Source organism: Theropithecus gelada, chromosome 8, assembly GCF_003255815.1.
Source record: "Theropithecus gelada isolate Dixy chromosome 8, Tgel_1.0, whole genome shotgun sequence".
NCBI lineage: Eukaryota > Metazoa > Chordata > Mammalia > Primates > Cercopithecidae > Theropithecus > Theropithecus gelada.
Genome location: NC_037676.1, coordinates 25,109,092 through 25,136,700, shown reverse-complemented (window position 1 = coordinate 25,136,700; position 27,609 = coordinate 25,109,092). Strand labels below are relative to the sequence as shown.

The following is a 27,609-nucleotide window of genomic DNA, read 5'->3' as shown; positions in this document are numbered from 1 at the left end:
CACTGCCAACCCCAGGGTGACAGCCCAGGGCAGGCCCTAGCTCCTCACCTAGAGAACTGATTGATCTCCTCTGGTACTCTCACCAGATGGCTTGACTGTCTAAAATATACATCTTAAATCACCTCCCTGTTTAAAAGAAGTAAACCCCCAAAGGTATCCCTGATGAAGTGTGACCCCTGGGAGGGCACACACATTTCAATTGGGTTCAATACTAACCTACATTTTTCAGTTTTCTCTGTATCCATCCTGTTTTCCAGGCACATGGAACTTCCAGTTCCTTCTGGATCCACTTTCGCAGGTGTCCCCACCGCCATTCCCATCAGGGTACACTCCACATCCCTCCTGTACATCCTGAGCACTCCCCCCGTGAGCACCCTCCTGCCACCACCTGGAGGCAAACGCTCTGAATGCCACAGTCCCGAGGCACTCACAAATGCTCACACTGCGGTGACCGTCCCCACAGAACACCGTTCACACCCTGAGCACCGTCAGCAACTCCACTGCTGAGGAGCCAGATGACTGGAAGGCTGTGTGCAGGCGAGGAGGCCTCATCGCCCGAAACTCCCAGACAACACATACGACAGAAAAATGATATACTGACAGGGAAAGTTTTGTGAGAGCTTTAATGGCACAAAATGTTTATAGCTACAAGTTATGCATGTATTGTAAACTGTATATAACGGTACAAAGTGCTAACTAAAATAGATGAAGAATGCATAATCACTTTGGCTCAGTTAATTCCAATAATTTCCACAACGGGTTCATGAAAAAACTTATCTGCCTGGCTAAGTCTTCAATTCTCATTTTTTTAGAATAGTAAGTATTTTTACTGCAATCACGGGAAGTTGTTGCACTTTCCAATGTGCAAGTTTGTGCAGTTTTGCTCTTGATTCTATTTACAAATATCTTAAGCCAGTTTTCATTAAACATATGAAAAATGAAGCCTGCCTTTTTGTCTCCAAATTGTAAACAGGTATAAAGCTTTTAAAACATTAATCTCACAACTTCAACTGTTAATTGCTGAATTCTCCTTTCCAATCCACAATGTTTTCGTTCAACACAAATCTGGGGGTAGCAGTAAAACGTTCATCCCGTGTGTTAGGGCTATAGATACATACTACATGCTCTCATAATACATTCTACTGTGATGATGTATTCATGTTTTAAGCAATTTTCCATAATTTCATTGAGGCTTTAAGAAAAAGGGCAACACTATGTCTATTTTTAACATTGAAAGAAATCATAAATATACCGAGGTTCAATGGCACTACTGACAGAACTGCTGCTGAACGTGGAAAGAGCACAGTGCACTAGCTGTAAGAAGTCACTTTCAGGTAAAGTATAATTTTACTTTCCCCCCATAATACCAATTGTAATAGAAATTGCATACTGTAGCAGTTTGGCTAGTCAGTTCTCCTAACTTTCTGGCCTTTCCAATTTTATTCAGGCTTTTCAAAAATCAGTGAGCCATCAGATTTACTTTCTTCCCAAAGAAATTCAAATATGAACACTTGAAATAAATAGGTTATAGAAGGCAAATCAAGTGTTACCAGGTTTAAGAGTAAGACAGAAACACAGTCTAATAAAAAGATGTCCAAAATTATTTAGACATCAAATGCTAGAAAGAAAAAAGAAAATTACTTGCAAAACTATTTAGGATATATCAATCTTTCTTAAAGATAGCCAGCTATATTCTTGAAAAAAGATAAAAATTTTCTTGTTTAATCTGTATGTTCTTTTCCATTATAACACATCAATTTTACAAATGTTGATGTGACAGAGAGAGTTAGATAGTTTCTGCAAACTGGCAAACCTGGCTGTCATAGTGTTTTTATTCAAGTTGACCTGATGCACTTTATAGATTGCTAGTTTTAAAATTAACAATGGTTCTCTAAATAGTCAATATCAATGTCTATATCATAAACAGTAATTATTTATATATAAAACATGTGGTATCCTTCAGAGTCATACTAGATGTTCTGAAATCCAAGAAAATCTACTAGAGATAACTGGTCATCCTGATGCTTTCTAACAATTTGGTCCTAAAGCTTCACATTTTAGAAATGAACGAACAAGTATATCATTGAAGGAATCTGTTGAGTGTTCTGAACTTCAAGAGTTTTACCATAACTGAAAAGACGGCTACATGAGAAAATGACCAGTGCCTGCAGTCGCAGGAATCACCTTGGGAAGACTGTACAGTAAACATTAATCAGTGAGAGATCAGAAGGAAACAAATGGCATCTTTTCAGAACGCTGTCAACTGTTCCCACAACCCAAGTCTGTTTTTCCAAGTTGCACAACTGCTTGGAATAACTCTGAAACAATTCTCTTCAGAGTTTAAAGGCTTCAGAGTATAGGTGATGCTTCCTAAAACAAGAAGCCTGTATTAACATCACAAATTGGAATTCATTCCAAAGCCTCTTCTTAGAGAAAAAAAAAAGGAATAAAAAATAAAAAATTTAAAGTCATGAAAAATTCACATGCAGCTAATTAACATAAAAAATATCAAACACACACACAAAAATCTCGAAAAGCAATTTCATATATTTCTAGGCCTGAGACGTTGCTTATCAGAAAGAAAGATTCTACACCATAGAAAAGACAGCATTACAACAGACTAGTATGAAAATCTGCTGATGTATTTCAGTTCTTATCCTATTTCATACCTATCATTATACAGCTTGCCTCCTATAAATTAAAAGGCGTTATTAGGAGGCTTAGACAAAAAAGTGGCTCCAAAGCTGGTTTAAAATAATATTTTTATTGCCCAGGATATTTTTTTCTTATGTCTTGCTTTTTTTTTTTTTTTTCTTTTTAATAACTATCAACTCAAACTTAGGAAAGCTTGCCTTTGTCTTGGGGGAAAAAAACAACTAGACAATAAGCTTCTTTTACATCATTTGCTAACCTGATCTCGTTTTAAGAGAGAGATGGTAGTTATGTTGCAAGAGTAAAATTTATACCATGAATGATACAGGTCTACTCTGGTGGTACTAATTAGAGATAATAGCCTTGTTGACAAAATTATAATCTGCTGGTGGCATTTGCGGAAAAGAAGCCCTTGCAAATTTCTAAACAACAGTAAACTCTGTTAGGAAATTCTAAAATGTCTTACAGGCCAAAAAGGGTATAAGGTTAGTAAAATGCCTCAACAGAGTTTGAATAAAATACTGGATTTGAGAGTTACTGGAATTGGATATGTAAAAACAGGGTGGTAGGTTGGGTCATGCTTACAATGGTCTCAAGTTCAAATAAGCTACTGTGACAATACACCACTTCACAGGTCACACGCATTTCCAGGGGCTTTTCCTTTCCCTCAGTAGGTGCTGGCAGAGGGTGTGCTCAGTCGCTTTCCAATATAGATGCTGAAAGGAAGCAGAGGTATCATGTTTCACCTGTTTCAACAGTTCTATACCAGCCTGTCCATAGTCTGAACTCTACTTAAAACTCTTCAGCCTTTGTAAAAGGCTCTAAAAATTTGTGGGCACCGCTCCCCAAACACCATGAAATCATCGCTGACTTTCTTAAAACCAGTCACCAGCCCAGCCAAACTGGTTTTATATGATTCTGTTTACTCTTTAAATTGGGGCTCCACAGCAAAGGGGTAGTGATTAGACAAAGTAAAGCCAGAGAGAACAGATCCCTCCACAGAGTAAATAAAGCAGCCCAACTCCTTCAATATATTCCTCTTTGGTGGACAGAAGGTTCTACTGACACAAAAATATAGTAATATGTGAAATTATTTTGGTGCTCTATGTAGGACAAAAAAAAAAACAAAACCCTTAAAAGCTGTCAGTGCTTTAAAGACAGCTCTTACTAATAACTCTTAAGGATTAGGGGCCTTACAATACTTTTTCAGGCCAACCAAGTATTTGGCCTCTTCAACAGCAAAAGCAGAAGGGAAGTTAAGGAAAATATGTAACAAACTTCACCTCCAGTGCAACTAAAGCAACCAAGTTTTTAAACCCTCTTTTTACATTTATCTATAGCAATAGTTATACTTACAGCCAAGACAAACAATCTGAAGATGACTGAAAGAGAGACGGCAAGGTACAGAAACCAACCGCTTAAGGGCAATGAACTGCTGTATAGGTAGCAACGTATTAAACTCCTATACCTGCCCCACATCAACCCCCATGCAACGGTCACACGCTGCCCTTCTGCACAAACCTCTTCTAGGTTGCTGTTTGTGATTACTGTCCTCGCCCTCACAAAAGCAGATCAAGCACCCAAGAGAGACAAGAGGGGCGTGTGGAAAGCTGTATGCAAGTTTCTGAGCTCGTGACTGAGAATCTCTCTCCAATATGCTGAGCTCCTTAAAGGGAAGAAAATGATGACCCACCTTCTGCATATCTTATATGAAAACGACCCATTGGGCATGCTTACAGCACAACATATGTCTTGAAAAAAATTAACAGCTACTGTTTAACTCCTAAAATCTTTCAGAAGTGTAATTCCTTAATTGTTTAAATCAAGGAAAAAAAGCAATTTATTTAAAAGATGTGGCTGAAAAACTAATGAATCATACGTAAATATGAGGTCGATTTTAGCAAAATAAATGAAAATACTACCAAGTTAAAAAAGGAAAAAATGAGCACCAATCAACCTACCAGTTTCATTTAAAAAAACCACTCAATGTAATCATGTATTTTCCCATATGAAAAAAAGTCTTTGCATTGACCACAAAATATACATGTTAAAGATTAGTTTAGTTCATAAATTACTCAAGATTAAATATTAAACAACAAAACCCAAAAAGAAAAATCAACCACAGAAGAGTCCAGTTAAAAATGATCATTTAGGGGATTAATATGAACATCTTTTCTTTTTTTTTCGAGATGGAGTCTTGTTCTATCCACCAGGCTGGAGTGCAGTGGCATGATCTCTGCTCACTGCAACTTCTGCCTCCCATGTTCAAGCGATTCTCCTGCCTCAGCCTCCCAAGTAGCTGGGACTACAGATGTGCACGACCACAGCCAGCTAATTTTTGTATTTTTAGTAGAGACCGGGTTTCAACATGTTGGTCAGGCTGGCCTCGAACTCCTGGCCTCAGGTCATCTACCCACCTTGGCCTCCCAAAGTGCTGGGATTACAGGCATTAGCCACCACGCCAGGCCAAACATCTTATTTTCAAGTAAGAAAAAAAAACCTCTACTATTATTAAAAATGCTTATTTGTAGAACAATTGTGTACCCACTTTAGTCATTCTTAAGTTAGCCTTATTTGCACTGAAACATTAAAAGTAAAGCAGTAAAAACTGCTTTCACATACGTTTCTTCAATCTGAAAATAAAATAGGATAAAATGAATGGAAAAAACTTCAAGAGTTGACCAGTACTTACCCTAGTCCCAAAGCCAAAACATGAGAAAGGAAGAGAGATGGAATGAAGACCTTCAGAAATTCTGCGGAGAAAATACCCCCTTTCTTCATGGCTCCACTTTTCCTCATGCTTAAAGACACAGAACGTTTAGGGTGTCTGAAGTGGAACTCCCTGAGAAAGAAATTCAGAGGCAGATGTCATTTGCTGAAAATATCGTGGGGATTATCAACCATTGCCTATAAGTGGGTGCAGATCAACTGTGTCCACTGACAAGAAACATGTGAAAACTCACTTGGGTGGAATGTTTTCGGGTCTACTGGACCAGTCTGACACCCAGTCCGCACTTTTCTTCAAAGCCTCAACTTCCTTCTCTCCTTCTACAACTTCTTCTTCTGACTGTAAAGAATAATTCAAACTTTAAGAAAAAAAGGAAGACCAATTCCTCCTAATACAAAGACAAGTCTGGACAGGAAATATACCAAACTCATAAGGTTGCGTCTCAGCAATTTTAGATAAGAAACAAGCTGTTTTTCTAAAAAATGCTTAAAAATAATCTAAGATCAGAGTATGTAATATCTTCAGAACAACCTGAGTAAGCTTTACTGTTGAGATATCTAAGCACAGCACAGGAACTGGAAAAAGACTGTATTTTGGGATGTAATGCTAACTGAAGTATGAAAAACCTTGATAAGAGTTAAATCTGGGCAATACTTGTAAGGAGGTCCATTATATTATTCTCTTTTGTATGCACTTAAAATTTTTGTAATTAGGCCGGGTGTGGTGGCTCGTGCCTGTAATCCCAGCACTTTGGGAGGCTGAGGCGGGTGAATCACTTGAGGTCAGAAGCTGGAGATCAGCCTGGCCAACATGGTAAAACCCCGTCTTTACTAAAAAAATACAAAACAAAAAAAAATTAGCTGGGCATGGTGGCGGGTGCCTGTAATCCCAGCTACTTGGGAGGCTGAGGCAGAAGAATCACTTGAGTTTTGGAGGTGGAGGTTGCAGTGAGCTGAGATCCAGCCACTACACTCTAGCCTGGGCAACAGGGTGAGATTCTGTCTCAAACAAAAATTCATAATTAAAAAAATAAAAGGAAATAAAAGGATATGCTAAAAATAAAATGATGAGAAGTAAAACAAAAATAAGTGAGAGATATGAAGAGGGAATAAATAATAGTATTTACTGAGCACTTAAAGGGGCAAATATTATTCCAAGCATGTTACATGCATTAACTTTTTTTTTTTTCCTGGAGACAGGGTCTCCTGTGTCACCCAGGCCAGAGTGCAATCATAGCTTACTGCAACCTTGAACTCCTGGGCTCAATTAATTCTACCTTAGCCTCCCAAGTAGCTGGGACTACAGGTCTGTGCCACCACGCCCAGCTAATTTTTGTATTTTTTAAAGAGACAGTGTTTCACTACGTTGCCCAGCCTGGTCTTGAACTCCCAGGCCCAAGGGATCTCCCCCGCCTCAGCCTCCCCAAGTGCTAGGATTACAGGTGTGAGACACTCTGCACCCAGCCACATGCATTAACTTTCACCTTGCAAAAAACAACCCTATAAAAATAGGAATTATTAAAATCCCATTTTACAGATGAAGAGACTGAGACATAGATTAAATAATTTGCCTGCTTTTTCGCAACGGGTTTGCCGCCAGAACACAGGTGTCGTGAAAACTACCCCTAAAAGCCAAAATGGGAAAGGAAAAGACTCATATCAACATTGTCGTCATTGGACACGTAGATTCGGGCAAGTCCACCACTACTGGCCATCTGATCTACAAATGCGGTGGCATCGACAAAAGAACCATTGAAAAATTTGAGAAGGAGGCTGCTGAGATGGGAAAGGGCTCCTTCAAGTATGCCTGGGTCTTGGATAAACTGAAAGCTGAGCGGGAACGTGGTATCACCATTGATATCTCCTTGTGGAAATTTGAGACCAGCAAGTATTATGTGACTATCATTGATGCCCCAGGACACAGAGACTTCATCAAAAACATGATTACAGGGACATCTCAGGCTGACTGTGCTGTCCTGATTGTTGCTGCTGGCGTTGGTGAATCTGAAGCTGGTATCTCCAAGAATGGGCAGACCCGAGAGCATGCTCTTCTGGCTTACACACTGGGTGTGAAACAACTAATTGTTGGTGTTAACAAAGTGGATTCCACTGAGCCACCCTACAGCCAGAAGAGATACGAGGAAATTGTTAAGGAAGTCAGCACTTACATTAAGAAAATTGGCTACAACCCCGACACAGTAGCATTTGTGCCAATTTCTGGTTGGAATGGTGACAACATGCTGGAGCCAAGTGCTAACATGCCTTGGTTCAAGGGATGGAAGGTCACCCGTAAGGATGGCAATGCCAGTGGAACCACGCTGCTTGAGGCTCTGGACTGCATCCTACCACCAACTCGTCCAACTGACAAGCCCTTGCGCCTGCCTCTCCAGGATGTCTACAAAATTGGTGGTATTGGTACTGTTCCTGTTGGCCGAGTGGAGACTGGTGTTCTCAAACCCGGTATGGTGGTCACCTTTGCTCCAGTCAACGTTACAACTGAAGTAAAATCTGTCGAAATGCACCATGAAGCTTTGACTGAAGCTCTTCCTGGGGACAATGTGGGCTTCAATGTCAAGAATGTGTCTGTCAAGGATGTTCGTCGTGGCAACGTTGCTGGTGACAGCAAAAACGACCCACCAATGGAAGCAGCTGGCTTCACTGCTCAGGTGATTATCCTGAACCATCCAGGCCAAATAAGTGCTGGCTATGCCCCTGTGTTGGATTGCCACACGGCTCACATTGCATGCAAGTTTGCTGAGCTGAAGGAAAAGATTGATCGCCGTTCTGGTAAAAAACTGGAAGATGGCCCTAAATTCTTGAAGTCTGGTGATGCTGCCATTGTTGATATGGTTCCTGGCAAGCCTATGTGTGTTGAGAGCTTCTCAGACTATCCACCTTTGGGTCGCTTTGCTGTTCGTGATATGAGGCAGACAGTTGCGGAGGGTGTCATCAAAGCAGTGGACAAGAAGGCTGCTGGAGCTGGCAAGGTCACCAAGTCTGCCCAGAAAGCTCAGAAGGCTAAATGAATATTATCCCTAATACCTGCCACCCCACTCTTAATCAGTGGTGGAAGAACGGTCTCAGAACTGTTTGTTTCAATTGGCCATTTAAGTTTAGTAGTAAAAGACTGGTTAATGATAACAATGCATCGTAAAACCTTCAGAAGGAAAGGAGAATGTTTTGTGGACCACTTTGGTTTTCTTTTTTGCGTGTGGCAGTTTTAAGTTATTAGTTTTTAAAATCAGTACTTTTTAATGGAAACAACTTGACCAAAAATTTGTCACAGAATTTTGAGACCCATTAAAAAAGTTTAATGAGAAAAAAAAAAATAATAATAATAATTTGCCTAAAGTTCCACAACCAGTACATAGCAGGGCCAGTATTCAAACCCAAGAACACTGTATAGAGAGGTCCTACTGTTAAGCACCAGGGTTGACACTCCGGAAGGAGATTATATTTTTAGAACAAATTGCTATGCAAACATTTTCCAAGGTTTCGAAACTATGTTAGTCAAAAGTTTTTTGGAATAATTCATAAGAAGTTGAGTCAGAATTTAACATCTGTCATATCACATAAAATAAAAAATGTGATTTTAAAAAATTGCTAATGATAATCTAAAGTTTCAGACCAAGAACAATTAACATTTCCAATAGCTCCCCTTTTAACAGAACCAAAAGGAGGGAAAAAGTCCTAAAAATGTTTATTTATTCAGTTTTATTGATTCAGTATTATTTATTCAGTTTTCTTTTTGAGACGGAGTCTCGCTCTGTCGCCCAGGCTGGAGTGCAGTGGCGCGAGCTTGGCTCACTGCAACCTCCGCCTCCTGGGTTCTGGCAGTTCTCCTGCCTCAGCTTCCAGAGTAGCTGGGATTACAGGCACCTGGCACCACACCTATATTGTTTGTAGAGATAGGGGTTCACCATGTTGGCCAGGCTGGTCTCGAACTCCTGACCTCAAGTGATACACGCAGCTCGGCTTCCCAAAGTGCTGGGATTACAGGCGTGAGCCACTGCGCCTGGCCATATTCAGTTTTAAGGAATGTCCCCAAACCCAAGGGCCTCAAAACTAAGAAGCATTTTGACATTTTATTTTGTTTGACTAGGATTCACTCTTTGACCAAAGCTGTCATTCTTTTCAGTAGGTAGCTAAGAAATGCAGAGTCTGACATATTCACATGACTCTTTTTTGACAGGTCTAGTTTTCTGTGAAATAGCTACCCCAGGACAGGAGCTTCAGACGGGGCAAAGTCAAACCCCTGTGCCTTGTCTACTGCTCTTGTTAGTACCATTCTTATCTAGTTCTGCTGAACTTGGCAAATTCCGCTGAATGACACAATGTAGCATTTAGGATTAAGCTCTTTCCATTGGCTATTGAGATTACTCAGAATCATGAGTTGGCTCTTTGGAGTAACACTGAAATCATCCCAAATCAAAAACAATAAACGGTTACAATTTACTTGCAGATCAGTTGCTGTGCACACAGTATCTGACTACACTCAACATACTGCAGGTGGTTTCTGTTTAGTTTCCTGCTTTGGCCTCACAGGTCTCTCTTTAAACCTGCTCAAAGATTTAACAAGTTAGTATTTCATAATTCCTGACAGAATGAAAACGCAGTAAGATTTTACGCTCTAATTTTTGTTTTCAAGAGGATGGAATTTTCTCAGTTGAGTGAAGCAAAGTTATCTCTGGACAAGTGTTTTAAAAAGAAAACAAAACAAAAAAGAACTCCAGATAAGTTTCTCAACTTATTCTAACACTTTAAGAGTGGTAAGCTTTCCCCATTTACTACCGCTCTGTGCTTCCTTTTATTAGTCTTAAATTTGCCACTTTCAGGTTTTAAACTGCCTTCCAATTCTTAGAATTCCAGAATATGGTAAAAATGTACTTAATCTAATTATGTAAGATTTGTGCTCTTAAAATCAATAATCCTCTCTCTATACCTACATCTATTCAAAGAAGATTCTGGCCGGGCACTGTGGCTCCTGCCTGTAATCCCAACACTTAGGGAGGCTGAGGCGGATGGATCACTTGAGGCCAGGAGTTTTGAGCCTGGACAACAGGGCAAAACCCCGTCTCTACTAAGAATACAAAAATTAGCTGGACGTTGTAGTGCACACCTGTAATCCCAGCTTCTTGGGCGGCTAAGGCAGTAGAACTGCCTGGAAACAGAGGCTGCAGTGAGCCAAAGCCACTGCACTCCAGCCTGGGTGACAGAGTGAGGTCCGTCTCAAAAACAAGAAACAAAAACAAAGAAGATTCTGATCATTCTAGCCTGTTCTCTCACATGGAGTTCTTTATTTTCTAATCACTTATGTTTTCCTTCTCTGGTCCACCTCAAGGGCACTCTGTCCTCTAAATATGGATATTAAGCTGTATACCATGATTCACGTACAGATAAAAATCACAGTTTCACAAGAGAGATAAAGGAGGACACTTTCCGTTTGGATCATTTTTCAGTAACACTCAACACTGTGCTGGCATTTTTTGGTCCCAGAAACACAACGCAAAAATGTCTTCAATAAATAATCTATATTGCTTCTCGGACTTTTGGCTAAGATCAAGTGAAAAAACAATCTATGGTCTGTTTTCTGATACAAAACTGAGACTCTTGAGGATGATCATCCCAAAAGCAGTTTCACGGTCTTTTTCCTAAGTGCACACTGCCTTAGGCGGAAATTCCCCACACCATAACTCAGCAGACATTTTTCAGTTCATTCTAATGGCTTTGTGAGCTCTCCTGTTAATCAAATTCATTTACTTAGTTCAGTAGAAAGAACAAGGGCCACAGACTGAGACCTGCTTTGAATCCTGGCTCTAACACTGACTTGCTTTGTGATCTTAGATAAGTAATTAGTACAAAGCCTCACTTTTTCCATTTGTCCATGGGGATAATATCACTGCTTTCACTGGATTGAGAACATTAAAAGAGAGGTGGGAGTAGTAACTCATGTCTGTAATTCCAGCACTTTGGGAGACCGACGTGGGAGGATCATTTGAGGCCAGGAGTTTGAAATCGACCTGGGCAATATAGTGAGACTCTGTCTATACAAACAAAATAAAAAATTAGCCAGGTATGGCAGTGTGTTCCTGTAGTCCCAGCTACTAGGGAGGCTGAGGCAGAGAGATTGCTTGAGCCAGGAATTGGAGTCTGTGGTGAGCTATAACTGCACCACCGCACTCCAGCCTGGGTGACAAAGCAAGACCCTGAGACACTGTCTCAAAAAAAAAAAAAAAAAAAAAAGAAAGAAAGAAATTGAGCAACTAGAACATATCTAGTTAATGCTAGTGACTTTCCTTCCTCATCTTAGAAAAGCTTGAAAATGATATATAGTCCTTATAAACACATATAAAAATATTCTATAAGATGAAGTATAATAACAGTCCTTAACCTGTTTTTTTAAGTTTCTTAACCCTCAACTTTCTTCTTATTCAGGAAGAAAATCAATGTTCCCAAAACCTAAAAAAATTAATTTTTAAATTATTGTTTCTTCCATTAAAAAAAAGGCACTGTAAAAGGTTTTTGAAAGTTTAAACTATACCTACTGACAGCTCCCTTATTAAGTCTTACTCAACTGTTAAAATATCTCTCATAGGAGTTACTGTCTTTCTAAACTCTTCCCTTGGTTGAAACTGACCGATCTGATTGTCAACATAAAGCACCTCCTCTTGATGACAGCCTATTCTCTCTTAGGGAATTGGTCCTGCAAAGGGATCAACACTGGCAAACCTACCAAAGGCCAAAAATCTGACATTTTCTTTCCTGAATTTCAAGAATTCCTTTGGAATTCCAGGAGAGATGCATTCGGCTCTAGAATTCCGTGTAAATTCAATATTCAGTTAAGCCTAATTGCACATCTGCAACTCTGTGAGCCAGGAAAGCACTTACCAAAGTGCTCCACGGAGTTATTAAGTTCTTAAGGGAAAAATGTATGCAGAGAAGAGGAAGAAAGTCTAAGGTCAAATAAGCTTGGGAAACATTTGGTTTAATTAAACTCATTTCTTTTTTTTTTTTTTTTTTTTTTTTAAGAGACAGAGTCTTGCTATGTTGCCCAGGCTGGACTCAAAACTCCTGGGGCTCAAGGGATCCTCCCGCCTCCACCTCCCAAGTAGCTGAGACTCAGGCGAGTGCCACCATGTCCAGCTTAAACTATAATCATTTCTTTACTGCAGGAACTGGTCAGAACTACTCATGCGACTACTAGGGTGAGAGTGTGGGGGAGCCTGGGGCTGCATTACTTTCCATTTATTTGACTTCAGGACTATCTTATGGAAATTCCCTTTGAACAAACATTCTTGAAAACACATTTTGGGAAATGCTAATCTAAACTTTAAGCTTTCTGTATAAAAGGTGATATAGATTGAAGAAATCCTTCTCAGGAAAGACCACAGCAAAGAATTTGATTTCTCTCTTGGATACCTTGGTACGCTTTCTGCTATGGAGACTTTGTATGCTTTCTTCTACATCAGCTATCACTTACTGCATGTGGCCAAACTGACATACATAAGCCAGCAACTCAAATGCTCCAGTCAGATCATCTTACTACATGACAGCCTGCTATTGTGAGCTTCTCTACAGTATAAAGCTCATCATCATAAAATAAATTTGTGTTGAATCCATAGATTTTCAACATTTCAGAGAAAAGCAAAAATAGAGCATAGTAAAGTATGGAGGAACGCTGTGGCCTTCGGAAACAGAAAGAATACTGGGTGGGTCTAAGATACACAAAATATTTCTAGTGCTCAGGACACAGCATATTGAAAACCCTACAAAACAAGGTTTTAGTTGCAACTCATTCAAAGGTTCATTCAATATTTTTCAAGCACCCTAAATACAGGAGAAAAAGAAAATGGTTCCCATCCTCAAGAATTTGTACTCTAACGACACTTTCAGGTGATCTTACATATCAATAAAGTTAAAGGCTGGCTACAAGTATTCTAAATCATTAGCAACAATTATATACTTACCATATTTTAAGTTTTATAACACAAACATTTGTAAGATTTTAATACTATATCCCTGTTTCCAACATTGTCAACTCCTAGTAAACAATATTTATCTTCAAGGAATCCTGCATAATTTAGATAAATTTTATGTCTACCTCTTGAAATTTATCTCAAAAGTCACTGCTTTGATTTCAGATGCAAAAAAAAAAAAAAAAAGTCTTCACATCTAGTTCTTCATCTTCATTTATTCTGTGGTCTTAAAGCATCTATCTCAGTTTTTTCTACTTACAAACTCAAGAAACTAGACTGGAGTATTGGCATGATTCATTATGGGCAATAATTTTCCAATTATTTTAGAGAGACAGGGCCCCAAATCCTTAATTGTAAAGGAGTGCAACATGAACTATACCGTCCTAAATAAATTCCAAAATCAGAAATTCAGTAATAGCTTCAAACTATTCCTAAAAGTCTTCATGTTCTTTATTTTAGCAAAATATAGTTACAGAATTTCCATCTTTCTTGTTTACTATAAATCAGAATCCCCCCCACACACCTGAGAGCTATGGTCCCTGCTTGTGTGCATTTCCACATCAAACATGATCTGCCCATCTTCTTGTGGCGAAGGGCTAGAAGAGAAGGAATTTAGCTATCAGTTTTAATTCTCACTTTGTCAAATGACTTAGTCTCTACTAGAAATTAGAAAATTAGAAGTTACAGCAGTATGGCTTTGAAAAAGCAAATCAGAAAATATATCATAACCCCATACAAGAAAAATGTATGTGATATTAAATGGCTAAATGAAATTGAGCATTCTTACTCCCAAAATGTTCTGTACTTTTTCAGTAGTAATAAATTCCTTCAAAATGATAAATTTGCAAAGGAAATACTACCTACAGACACAAACTGTCACATTTTCTTATATTTACTCTTTTGTCCATTAAAGGTAAAAAAATCTTCAAATTCAGGAACTTTAGTTCAGAGTTCTTTTTCTCAAAGTTCCTTCATCATTAAATAATTCACCAGTAGTTCTCAAAGTGCATAAGGTAGTTTTCAAAGATGCTTTCAGATGGTCTTTGAGGTTAAAGTTCCTTTCTTAATACTAGTAGGAGGCCGGGCGCGGTGGCTCAAGCCTGTAATCCCAGCACTTTGGGAGGCCGAGATGGGCGGATCACGAGGTCAGGAGATTGAGACCATCCTGGCTAACACAGTGAAACCCCGTCTCTACTAAAAATACAAAAAACTAGCCGGGCGAGGTGGCGGGCGCCTGTAGTCCGAGCTACTCCGGAGGCTGAGGCAGGAGAATGGCGTGAACCCGGGAGGCGGAGCTTGCAGTGAGCTGAGATCCGGCCACTGCACTCCAGCCTGGGCGACAGAGCAAGACTCCGTCTCAAAAAAAAAAAAAAAAAAAAAAAAAAAAAAAAAAAAAAAAAAAAAAAACAAAAAAAAAAAAAAAAAAAAAAAAAAAAAAAAAAAAAAAAAAAAAAAATACTAGTAGGATTTATTTGCCTTTTTCATTCTCATTCTCCCATGTGTATAGTGGAGTTTTCCGAAGGCTACGTGATGTGTGATAGTACAACAGTTAGAATGCAAGCGTGGATGAGAACCAGCTGTTTTGTATTAAGCTGGGTATTAGAGATTTGTAAACGTGTAAAACAATGCCACTATTCTTATTAACTTGGAGGGTTTATAGAAAATAGGTACTTTCTGGCCGGGCGCGGTGGCTCAAGCCTGTAATCCCAGCACTTTGGGAGGCCGAGATGGGCGGATCACGAGGTCAGGAGATCGAGACCATCCTGGCTAACACAGTGAAACCCCATCTCTACTAAAAAAATACAAAAAACTAGCCGGGCGACGTGGCGGGCGCCTGTAGTCCCAGCTACTCGGGAGGCTGAGGCAGGAGAATGGCGTAGACCCGGGAGGCGGAGCTTGCAGTGAGCTGAGATCCGGCCACTGCACTCCAGCCTGGGCGACAGAGCCAGACTCCGTCTCAAAAAAAAAAAAAAAAAAAAAAAAAAAAAGAAAATAGGTACTTTCACTAAAAAAAGTTACTTATGTTACAATGTATTATTTTTGAATATGTATTTTCTCAGCTTTAATTTCTAATATAGTAAATATCAAAATATATGAACCCACAAACAAGTCCTTCGGGGTCCCTAATGATTTTTAGGAATGTAAAGGTATATAATGACCGAAAACTTTGAGAACTACTATTTTACTTATTTCAGAAATATTTGCTTTGAGATATTTCAGAGTGAATTATATAAGCTTATATATTAATATAAAACCTTTATAACTGCACAAAATACATTCTTAGAACTGCAAAATTTACAAATAAGTTTTTAGACAAAAACAACATGGTCACAAACTGCACTTGATGCAAGAGATGAACAGAATGTGTTAAGTTAATTTCTCAGCTTTATCAATGATTCCTTGTGTAAAAACTGAAAGTCACTGGGGATCCTTCACTACATACACAAACCCTCCCCCAAAATCTAAAATAGAAATAAAAAATATTTGAGGCTTAACTTGCTGAAAGGAATAAACTATAAAAGTTATCAAGAGTATGTATACAATGTTAATTAATGTACAGAAATGTTGGTGAGACTGACTCAGAAATAAGATCGTCAGAAATTTATCAGACAGATGAGGCCTAGGAGTCTTTTAGACTGGTATAACTGACATAGAAGATTCTTAAATGGGGACAGGAAAAGAGAAAAGCTGGTTCTGTATCAAACAAACGTCATATATATTTAGGAAATTTTTGTCTTGAACTAGCACAGGAGTCAACCAGAACTGGGCACTCCTGGTGGCCTCAGTTTACTATCTTTGTGCTCATAACACTGTTGGGTTCACAGCTACACATCCGGTTAAGGGTCAGCCTTACACAGCCTTGACCAGGTCAAGGCAGTCAGGGTGACAAAGTCAAGAATCCTATGGAAGCGTCGCTCTGCTTCTATATGCTTCTTCACACTGGCACCAACCTCTTCTCTAAACTGTTTATTTCCTCCTAACAATTTGGAATGCATTAGAGCTTCACCCATGGCATATATTAGAATCGGCTAGGGAGCTTTTAAAATATTGTGATGTCTCTACCCTGCCCCTGTCAACCAAAATGAGAAGTTCTTGAGATGCAGTCCGTGTGCTGGCATTTTTCAAAGCTCCTGGGTGAATCTAGTGTGCCGTCAAGGTGAAAACCCCTGTGACAGGATGGAAGGCAAAGCAGAACACGCTGGGGTTCCCAGCTAACAATCCCTGCAGCGACGTAAATATTTCTATGCAATAATTTTTAAGTTGAAAATATACATAAATCAGCTCTAGGACTGATACCCAACAACCCCAAAACTCTTCCCCCTACAAAAAACACTTCCCGGTGACTTTTCAAATACAGAGACGCACGGCAATTCAAATGACGTGAGTTTTGAAGACATTCCTTAATGGTAAAGCGTGTTAGTCAGATATCCCAGAAGAGTACTGTTGCACACTCAGGTTCTAGGCATTCTCTGAAAGATGATCACTAATCTAGGGCCTGGAGATACATAAGATGAGGGGTAGGAAAGTGTTCAAAAGCACTTGCCATGCCTCCTTCTCACAACCTAAACTGAAACATGATCATGGGAGGGTGAAGGCATATTCAGTCACATGTAATAAGATGAACAGACAGGTAAGCAGGTGACTTTTCTCTGCTCATTGACAGCACCGTGTGAACAACAGGCTCATGGGCACCGTGGTATCAATGATCAAGGCCCACACACTTGAACTTAGAGTGAAAGCCTTGTTGACAGGCCATAACAAGCAGAAAACTTGAGAAACCCATCAGCGAGTTCCATTATATAAATACAAATCTTCATTCGGAAAGGCAGACTAATGCTGTAGCTACTAGAATCAAGGGCAAGCTGTTCAGAAGAGAGCCATCTGTTCTGGTTCCGCTTATGACAAGAGCCATCCCAGGCTCTAAGAAACACAGGGACAAGTAAGGGATGACACGGGGTGGCGGGGGTGCACAGTGTGCCACAGAGCCAACAAGCCAGTCCCCCCGCTGCCTTGGCAACATGAGTGGATCATAAGCCACTCAGGAAGCTGGACATGATTTAACTCATTTCTCCTTTTTTTCACTTCTTCTGATAAGTAATAATATGTGCAATATACACAGTTTTTAGAAAATAAAAAAATGTTAAGAAGAAAAATATCCATACTGCATTCCTAAAGATAGTCACTGTTTACATTTCCTTAATCTGCTTCCTGTGCGTTTGCATTTTCCAAATGGTTAACATCAGTTAACAACTACCCCGAAGGTCATCCAGTGACCCATAACGCTAACAGTGTAGCTGTCACTGAAACAAGAATTTTTTAAATGTCATTTAATATCTAGCCTTTTTGGAAAAAAACAGAAAAGTTTTTACTAAAAAATAATGACCTGGTTTCATTCCACACACATATCTCATTGTATTCTTACTCTTTCACCATAAGCAGTCCTTAATCCATGGAATTAGTTTCTTCAGGTCAAACACAGAAAAATGAGGTCTGAAACAAAACATCCTCTGAGAAAGCAGAAGAGCCTTCAAAACTATCTTCACAGACCTTGGTTGGTGCTTCCAACTGTGCAAATATTGCTATAATGTGCAACGACCTGCAGGTCCTATGAGTCAAACATTTACTGAGGGTCTACTATGGGCCAGCACCACTACTGTGAAGCTAATAAAAATGAAACATGGCTATTGCCCTTTGAAACGTCAAGATCTAGAAGGGAAGACAGATATATACAGAGGTAACTAATTCAAGGCAGTCTGTTATCTGTAAAACAGGGATACAAAAGAAAATGGGGGAAAATTATATTAATTCTATAAATTAGCATTTACGCCACTGAATTTTTAAACCGATAAACTGCTAAAAACAATATAATCTGGGTAAGAAAAATGACAATCTGGGGAAAAACAGTGGCCACTGAAGCACCTGTTAATTAGCTGTCTCATATAAACACAATATATATCTGTGCAATATATATTACACTGCAATGTATCAGAAGGCATATTTTGCTAAGTGAAGATTTAGGCAAATACATTTTTCCTAGAGAGAATGAGCCCTATAACCCATTCGTTTCCTGAATTCCACCAAAACATGTGTCTCACTTACCTGTCACAGTGAGAACTGCCTCTTGAACTACTCTGTCCTGATTCATGTTGTGCATCCAATAGAATCTTCTCCATGTCTCCATTGTGGATGGAGGATGAGGACGGTACGTGTTCCAGCCCCCCATTTTTCCCATTGCCATTATCATTGCCATTGCTGTTGCTCATGGGGAGCTCCACCCAGGAACCTGTTGGACAAGTCAGATAAGTTAACCACAGCAGAACTGAAATCTGTCATGTGCACACAGATGTGAACATGGTGAATCCAGATAAGAATTCTGACTCTCCTCAAACCAAAGGCAAAAGTATTCTGAAGAAAATAAGTAAGAATAAAAGTCTAAATATCTATATAGTTCTGTTCCTGAAACAGCTCATGCCATCAACTGAGAAGCAGCTCGAACTCTAAAACAACTCAGAAAATGTGTTTTCCAGTCAATATTCTCTCTGGGTAAAGTTTAATTTATGATAACACTTTACCAAAAACTCTGAGGTTGCTTTTCAAAAAAAAAATTGCTACTTTTAGGCTACTTACCTTTCATATTTTAGTTGGTGTACATATACACACACACTTTCTTCATAGTCTACCTAAGCTACTCAGCTGTATCTGCTCCAGAAATGAAATAAATACATCTCTTACAAATTTCATAAAAGGTCATCTAAGTAAGTTAGCAACTATATCCTACTCAGTGCAAACAACTGGGAAACTCCTAGAGAGGGAACCTAAATCCAATAGCAAAAATTTCCATTTGTACACAAATCAGGAGCATAAAATTAATGCGGCTGGTTAACTAAATCAGGTGATAACGCTAAAAATTCAGAAAAAAGCTTTAGCTCTATCTCACTGATTAGTTTCTTCATTTCCTTTATATCTCACGCTTTCTAGTCTTTCTCCTTTTTTATACACTAAACATACCTTGTGAACTTGTCTTTTTTCTCTTCTCTCCCACAAGTTTCTACTTTCTAGGGTTTTCATTAAACCCTGTTGATTTGGGGGCAGAAACAACTGCACATCAGCTACAGGCAAACACGAAAAGTTTTCTTGGACACAAAGTTGAAGGGGTGGAGCCACAGAAAAAGGGGATGTACCACTGGTAATTCTGCATAGGTCTTAAAAATATTTATTGGTCCAATGAGTTTGCTAAACATATTAAGGTGCTTTAATTTTAATAAGAGTTGAAGCCAGGTACAGTGGCTCACACATGTAATCCCAGCACTTTGGAAGGCTGAGGCACCAGGATTGCTTGAGTCCAGGAGTTTGACACTAGCCTGAGCAACAAGGTAAGACCCTGTCTCTACAAAAGAATAGTAAGTAAATAAATAAATAAATTGTTAACAGTAGCCAATAAACTAACTTCACAGTAAAAAGAGATAGTCGTATATTTTGTTCATAATTTCCATTTCTTACAATAAATTTTGTTTTAGAAAATGTAACCAAGCGGCTTGGTGTGGTCATCCCTCTAAACTCCCAGCAGAAGTGTTCGAGAGTTCCAGGGATGAACAAGGAGTTCCGTCAGTAAGTTGAAGTAAAATCATCAAAACTGGCTCAAACTCTAAAATGCACTCTAAATGTGGCGATGGCTACACCAGTTCCAGAGTGAATTCAACATCGCCCTCACAAGAAGGAAAGCTCCAAGGCAGATGCAGCCGGGAATCTGACCCCATCACTTCCTGTCTACCTTTGTGACCTGAGCTTCAGCTTCCTCATCTGTAAACAGAGATAATAACAACACCGGGGTGCTGTGAGGATTTAGTAGTATCAAGTGCTGGTAAACAGAAGATGCTCAGTTATACACTAGAATTTACATTTATAAGTCCTTAGAACCCTTTCCTTTCCGTTTGAGGCAGCCCCAGTGGCTACCACCATCCCATAATCACCACCAATTCCTTAGGACTCTGCTGCCAAACGACAGAGCTGTACATCTCCATGGCCTCATTCTACACACACATAAAATGGACGCAGACTAAAGGTAACTCAAAATGGATTAACAAATACAACTAGCAAAGCTAAGAGAGATCTAACATTGAAGATAAATTATCTAGAGTGCCTCTGGAGTGTATAAGAAATATGCCAAAAGCATCCCTAAATTTAGAGCTCTGCAAAATATTTCAACTGGAGAGAAAGGGGGTGGGGGAGATAATATGTATATAAAAACAGTTTTTTTCTGACTCTCACTGTTTCTAGGATTTTCAAACTTATTTTTAAACCAATGGAACCAGTTCTTCTTGTATAGAAGCCTAATGCGTACAATAGTAACAAACCAAAACCCAGAGCTGCTCTGACAGAAGCAGAGCTAAGGAACCAGGAGTTCCAGATGGGTCTCTGTGGAAGCCAGTCTTCCCTAAAATACAATTAATGTTCACTTGAAGTAGCTGATCAAAGAGAAAAAAGGGTGTAACAAACAGTATCAGGTTTTCCGTTTCTTACTTTTGTCTTTCTTTTGAGACAGTCTTGCATTGTCACCCAGGTTGGAGTACGGTGGCAAAATCACAGCTCACTGCAGCCTTGATTCCTGGGCCCAAGCAATCCTCCCACCTCAGTCTCCCAAGTAGTTGGGACTACAGGGCACATGCCACCATGCCCGACTTATTTATTTATTTATTTATTTATTTATTTATTTATTTATTTATTTTGTAGAGACGGGGTCTCCCTACATTGCCCAGGTTGGTCTCAAACTCCTGGGTTTCAGCAATCCTTCCACCTCAGCCTCCCAAAGTATGAGCCACTGCTCCCAGCCTGGTGTTTACTTTTTTGAAGGACTTTCAAATCAATGTCTGGATCCTATTTTCTTCATTAAAAACAGATAACCAATCATAATCTAATATATACTTTAGGAACTTGAAAGAGACATACCTAGAAGAGCTTAGTAAAAGTGATCTGTGCTGTGGCCTCCACACCCTGTAGCATAACTGAAAGCACTTCTACTTAAGACAGACAATTTGTACTTGGCATACACTGGTATAGTTTGGTCAGGGGCTGAGACTGAAGCCAGGCTCCCACTCTCAGTTACAGCTGTTACCCTCGCACAGGGTACTTAACCTCTTTGTGCCTCAGTTTTCTCATCTATAAAACAGAGACAATAATTGTATCTACCTCGAAGACTTTGTTAGGAGGATTAAATGAATAAAGCACCCAGAACAATGAGAAAGGTCCCTAAGAAAGTTTTAGCTACTATAACTATATTCTGTATCATAGAAAAAGCATTCCTTACTGGAAAAATGTGTTGCTAGAAAACGTAAAGATCAGTACATGAAACTAAAAATTAACATCTCTCCCAACCTCCCATTCCTTCTCCCAAAGGAGCTACTTTTCAGTTTCACATGGAGACTTGCAGAGTTTTTTCCAATGAAATATAGGTCTGTTTTTGCTTTTGTTTTTATAAAGAACTAGAACTGTACCATACACACATACTGACATATTCTGTAAGTCGTTTTTCAGATGTCTTCCCTCTCAATATATACTGACATTCATTCTTTCGAACAACTGCATTGCATCTCATCTTTTATAAAGATATACCATACTTTAACCATTATCTAAATGGCAATGGTTTACCACTACTCAGATGGTTGTTTCTAATACTTTATTACAATCAGGGCTTCAGTGAACATTCTGGAGAATAATTTGACAATATGTATTAACAGCCTTAAAAGGGTAGATTTCCTTTAACTCAGTAATTCTCTTTCAAAAATATCATCTATGGAAATACATAGTGGGTGCAGAGAAAGTTATGTACATAGGCATTAATTAAGAGGCTACGTATTAATCTTTTGAGTAACATACAAAAAAACAAATATGTCTTCCTCAATAGATGAAAAACACATCCGTTTCCCATCACCTGATTCGTTCCTGATTTACAGCCTCAGAATTTCTTAGTGTTCTAACTCTACCAATCCTCACAAAGTCCCTTTTTACTTGCAAAGGAAACAAGGCTAGATAAGAGGTTTGTGCTGTCCAAGCAACACAAAGTAGAAAACAACCACAGAGTGAATTCTCTTCCTAATAATCAAGCTTGAAAACTAAAAGCTGGAAAGCTTTCTCTATTATTTAAAAGACTTTACAAACTAAGAGCTGTTCCTTACGCCAATTTGTACATAATATGAAATGACATGAGGTATTTTCTGGTTTGGGTTTTTGGGAATGACTAAGAGATTCAGAGAAACTTCTGTGAATGCTTCTCCATTCTCTAATATAATAGATCGTGAAGGGTGGTCCAATAATTGCGATTATACTCATTGCTGTATGTTGCATAATCTTTACAGTTTTATAATCACTAGTTCAATCCTCTCTCAAGAAGAAGAGGAGAGGAGCTTTGGGACAAGGGGAAGAGAGAATGAAGAGTATTTCTCCTCATTTTTCCCCCTAACTTTTAAAGGCCCACATGTAACTCTTTTCAAATTTCATTATGTTTACATTCTTTCCTCAAAGCTTTTCATTCATTATTGAAAGGAATCCAGACCAGGCCAACAAAAGTCACTGGCATTCTTCTTAAAAAAAAAAAAAAAAAAAAAAAAAGTTGGTCTTTTTGCAGAAGTATGTATTTACACACAAATTACATAGGTATTCAAAACATTATGAGGCAGTGACAATACATGAAGGTCTTAACAGCACTCTTCATAAACCGGAAAGCAAGGACATCGTGCTTGAAGACGTGTTTCTATTTAAAAAAAAAAAAAAAAATAGTTTGTGACCAGCTTGGGCAACAAAGTGAAACTCCATCTCTACAAAAAATAAGTTAGCTAGTGACCAGCCTGGGCAACGAGGTGAAACTCCAACTCTACAAGAAATAAAATAATTAGCTGGGTGTGGGGGCGTGCACCTGCACTCCTAGCTACTTAGGAGACTGAGGCAGGAGGATCACTTAAGCCCAGGAGGTCGAAGCTGCCATGAGCTATGACTGCACCACTGCACTCTAGTTTGGGTGACAAAGCAAGACCCTGTCTCAAAAAAACAAACAAAAAAAAAAAAAAAAGAAAAAATTTGAAAAGAAAAAAAGGCTGTATTTCCCAATAACAAGAATTACACTACGACTTATACTACTACTTTGATTTTCCTTATTTGACCAATTGACGCTTATTCAAATATTCTTAAGGAAGTTGATAGTTTTCTTAACAATAAAACAAACTGGACAACATCCTTTTGACTTGGAAGGAGTTTGGGTATTTGCCCTGTAATTTTTAATGAAAGTGAACAGTCTCTCCACAGCGGTAAAGTTAAAAAAAAAAAAAAATCACAGAAATACTTCATTATTCAAATATTTCAATAATTTGCCACTGAAACTCTGCTTTGTTCCCTGAACCAAAGATAAAAAGTCCCAAACCCAAGAAAATCTGTACATTTCATCTCCTGTTTTTCAGTTGTGCAACTTTACCCAACAAAGTCCTTCAACTTATCGCAATTTGGATAGTACTAGGCGCCTGAATAAGTTGTTTTGCCCAATGCCCAAAAATCACTTCAAGGAATCAATGAGGCTTCTTGTTTTGTTCAGTGCAGTGTTGTGTAATGAGCTAAAAAAACGAACGGAGTTAAGAGGAAAGAGGGGAGTAATTAAATATGGCATTATCTAAAAGCTTTTCAGAAAGCTCACCCTATCCCACGTAAAATATTTTCTATCTAGATTTCCCAAAGCAACATTTTGATATCCCATGCAGGCTGAGTACTTCCACCTCTGTAAGAGCTGATGTCAACCAAGCAGGAACCGACTGGCCAAAGACATCAAACTCCTCATAGGTCTGTCAGACTCCAAGATAAACAATGACATATGGCTCAGCCCTTTTTTTTTTTTTTTGAGACACAGTCTCGTTCTGTCACCCAGGCTGGAGTGCAGTGGCCCGATCTCAGCTCACTGCAACCTCTGCCTCCCGGATTCAAGCGATTCTCCTGCCTCAGCCTCCTGAGTAGCTGGGATTACAGGCGCCCAACAGGCCAGCTAATTTTTGTATTTTCAGTAGAGAGGGGGTTGGTCTCTCACCATGTTGGCCAGGCTGGTCTCGAATTCCTGACCTCAAGTGATCCACCCGCTTCGGCCTCCCAAAGTGCTGGGATGACAGGTATGAGCCACCACGCCCTGCCTGGCTCAGCCCTTATTGTTGTTGTTGTTAAAAGGTCAAAGGAAGATGAAAATCCCTTAGATTTCAGTGAAATCATGTACACCTACCAAGTATCTTCACTCATAAGAAAATTGCACAATTAAGAAACAGAATACTAAAAAGAAACAGAAAGGTGGGCCACCTTTGTGAATTAGGTAGAATAACACACTGACAAAATAAGACACACAGACCAGCAGGAGGTTCTGGACCACTGAAAAGAAGTCCTGAAAAGAGGCCAGGTGCGATGGCTCAAGCCTGTAATCCCAGCACTATGGGAGGCCCAGGCCGGCTAATCACGTGAGGTCAGCAGTTTGAGACCAGCCTGGCCAACATGGTGAGAGACCAACCCCCTCACTACTGAAAATACAAAAATTAGTCTGGGTTGGTGTCGGGCGCCTGTAATGCCAACTACATGGCGAAACTTCGTCTCCACTAAAAATACAAAAATTAGCTGGGCGGGTGGCAAGCACCTGTAGTCCCAGCTACTCAGGAGGCCGAGGCAGAAGAATCGCTTCAATCTGGGAGGTGGAGGTTGTAGACAGAGCGAGACTCCATCTCAAAAAAAAAAAGCCCTGAAAACAGCAGTAGACAGGCTGAACATGACAACCTCCGCTTTGCTCCCAGCCAGTTGTGAACTTGGACCAGGCTCTTAACTCTAGACCTGTTTCTCTACAGGTAAACAACAGGAGGCAGTTAGCTAGCTCTGAAGTTTCTTCCCATTCTCAAATCTAAGACAGTACGCTAAACATGGGCAAATAACTTAAAATTGCATAGGAATATGTGATACGAGTAACGTTTAATGACTCAGACATTCATCCTAATTTACTGTGGGAAATAACATAACCATCTTACATTCTGGAATGTAGGACACTTAAAGGTTTTGGGTATTAACCCATCAAAAAACCTGGAGCAGCAGCATCCGTCTTAAAATCTCCAAACTCCGTTGCTACCTGGTGAGGGCTGAAACTCTCTTCCCTAGAATAATCTTCAGGCCACGCTGGAAGCATCTCCCTCTTACGAAAGATACTGCATGACCTTTAAGCATCCAAGCGGTTTTGAAAAGCCTTCATCTGGCCATATGCTCGCTACCCCCATTATCTCTTTCCCAAGAGTTGAATTAAAGAAAGGTTAGGCAAGAACCCTTCCAAGAAGGCTCCCGGTTCTCACGACCAGGAACAATCTGAGGACAAGATGTCTGGGCAGTGGAATGTTATGAAAAGACCCTGGCCTGGGTTGTCCATCAGCCTTGCCCGTTAACTTTCAATTGCCCGAGTGCGTTTTGAATTCCGTTTCTTTAAATGCACGGCCCCAGACTCCCTGACGTGTGCAGTCCCGGGTGGTTCAGGAGGCTGCTCTCAGGTTTACTGGGCGCACAACCTCATCGCTTAAAAAAAATCACTTGGGCAACTTCGAGAAAGCTAATAAAAAAAAAATAAAAAAAGGAAAAAGGAGAAGCAAGGCACAGCCTCTCACCCCACACGTGACTGAAGCCACCCCTAGACCAGCAAATGAATTTTCCTGACAAACATGTGGCAACAAAGGAATGCTCGCTGGGGGCTCCCGAGCCCGCCAGACGCTGCCCGCCCGCGGGCCCCGCACACCTGATCCCAGACACGTCCCGCGGCATCCGCCCGCCCCGCCCCGCTCCCGCGCGTCCATCCCCCGGCGTCCCCGCTGCACGTCCCCATTCCGGCCCACGTCCCCCCCCCGGCCCCCTCCCCCCCCCCCCCCCCCCCCCCCCCCCCCAGGCTCGCCCCCGCCCCGCCCGGCTCCGCTGCTGGGGACCACCCCCAGCACCAGGGGGATCCGCGCTACCCGCGCCGCTCCCGGACCGCGAACCCAAACGGCCCCCGGCCCATGACCCCAGGAGGCAACAGAGAGGCCCGGAGCAAGGCAGGCGCCCATCCTCCTGACAGGTGACGGGAGCTGTCAGTCACCCGGACATCACCGGCCTGGGCCAATGAGCTGCCTTCTCCTCCCGCCTCCCGCGCCGCGCCGGTGGCGGCGGCCGGGGCGGCTCCTCCTCCCCCATCCCCTTCACCAAGCCCTCGGCCCCTCACTCACTGTTGAGGCCGGCCGGCTGCGGCAGAGACTGGCCACTTTCCTCGCAGTTGTTGTTGTTGTTGTGCAGGGGCGGCGGCGGCTCGACTAGGTGGGACGACATCGTCGGACAGCTGGCAGGGCTCCGGCAGCAGCAGGACCGTCTCAGGCTCTCAGGCAGCAACACAACAAGCCGAGTCCCCCGCCCCCTTTTCTGCGCCTGCGCTGTCCCTCCCCTGCCACTGACGTCAGGGTCCGCCCAGGCCATGTGATGACAACACAACAAGCGACCGGACGGGGCGGGGGCGTTCCCCTGCGGGTCCGGGACGTGGAGACGCGCGAGTCAAGCTGACGCGCGCGCCGGGAACGAACTCTTGCGTGTGACTTGGGATGACCGGATGGGATGAGTGATGCCAATGGCACTGCGAGAGAGGATGAGAAGAAGCGGAATGAGGAAGTGCGCTCCTGTGTTAGCGCCCGTGCCTCCTCTCACACAGGCTCCATAGTGCTTCATCCAGCCCTGCACATGCATCTGTTTTCTACTGCTTAGGACTCACTCCTGCAATAGGTGTCTTGGGGACACAAAGGAAGCCCCAAACCCAGGTGCTTCCACTTGTAAACTCCAAATAAAGCTGCTGAAACATCAACACTCCATACGGGAAACAAGGGAAGGCCGCCCCCAAATTTAATTGTTATAGAATTTTTGAAATGTCGATTACAAACACACCATCATTGTAAAAAAGAAAGAGAGAAAGAAGAAAGGGAAAGAAATAAAAAAGAAAGAGAAAAATTCAGGAAAAACAGAAGAAAGCAATCACCCAAATCCCATCGACTAATCGATTTCTGGGACATGACGTGGGAAGCCGTTTATCCTGTACGTGGATGACATTTAACTATTTTCCTGAGCACACCTCCTACTTCACGTCTCCATGTCTTCGCCCTGTCTCCTTGGTCTGATTTATGAGTCACATATGTTTCTCTCAGTCTCTGACTTGTCTTTTAATTTTTTTTTCACTGTGTAGAAGCGTAAGGTT

General features: G+C 40.7%; 2 protein-coding genes across 29 annotated transcripts in view; one reads left to right on the top strand and one right to left on the bottom strand.

Annotated features, from left to right (window-relative positions):
• Positions 1–25,146, top strand: part of LOC112630422 (elongation factor 1-alpha 1-like) — a 49,743-nt gene extending 24,597 nt beyond the window's left edge. Inside the window, exons 1-3 of one of the 24 annotated variants that reach the window (XM_025394696.1) lie at positions 6,946–7,875; positions 11,555–11,558; positions 25,135–25,146. In XM_025394696.1, the coding sequence (XP_025250481.1) occupies positions 7,017–7,875; positions 11,555–11,558; positions 25,135–25,138 (867 nt within the window). In that variant the 5' untranslated portion in view covers positions 6,946–7,016 and the 3' untranslated portion in view covers positions 25,139–25,146. Of the gene's footprint in view, positions 1–6,945; positions 8,709–10,527; positions 10,531–11,554; positions 11,559–15,530; positions 15,533–16,294; positions 16,306–17,087; positions 17,101–19,956; positions 19,965–24,261; positions 24,658–25,134 lie in introns of those variants that run through there. The other 23 variants (XM_025394701.1, XM_025394702.1, XM_025394680.1 and 20 more) reach the window with 23 other exon arrangements.
• BNIP3L (BCL2 interacting protein 3 like) lies at positions 606–27,453 on the bottom strand. Of its 5 annotated transcripts, XM_025394710.1 has the most exons (7): positions 26,636–26,799; positions 24,958–24,962; positions 18,456–18,625; positions 13,879–13,951; positions 5,616–5,719; positions 5,345–5,494; positions 606–3,368 (listed from the first exon to the last, which is right to left on the bottom strand). In XM_025394710.1, the coding sequence occupies exons 1-7, from the start codon at positions 26,697–26,699 to the stop codon at positions 3,320–3,322; spliced, it is 615 nt and encodes a 204-aa protein (XP_025250495.1). In that variant the 5' UTR covers positions 26,700–26,799; the 3' UTR covers positions 606–3,319. The 5 variants fall into 5 exon arrangements, with proteins under 5 accessions (XP_025250495.1, XP_025250494.1, XP_025250498.1 ...); XM_025394709.1 differs by lacking the exon at positions 24,958–24,962 and having other exon boundaries at positions 18,456–18,639; positions 26,600–27,453; XM_025394713.1 differs by lacking the exons at positions 24,958–24,962; positions 26,636–26,799 and adding an exon at positions 26,351–26,445 and having other exon boundaries at positions 18,456–18,639.
• Positions 27,454–27,609: the final 156 nt, after the last annotated feature.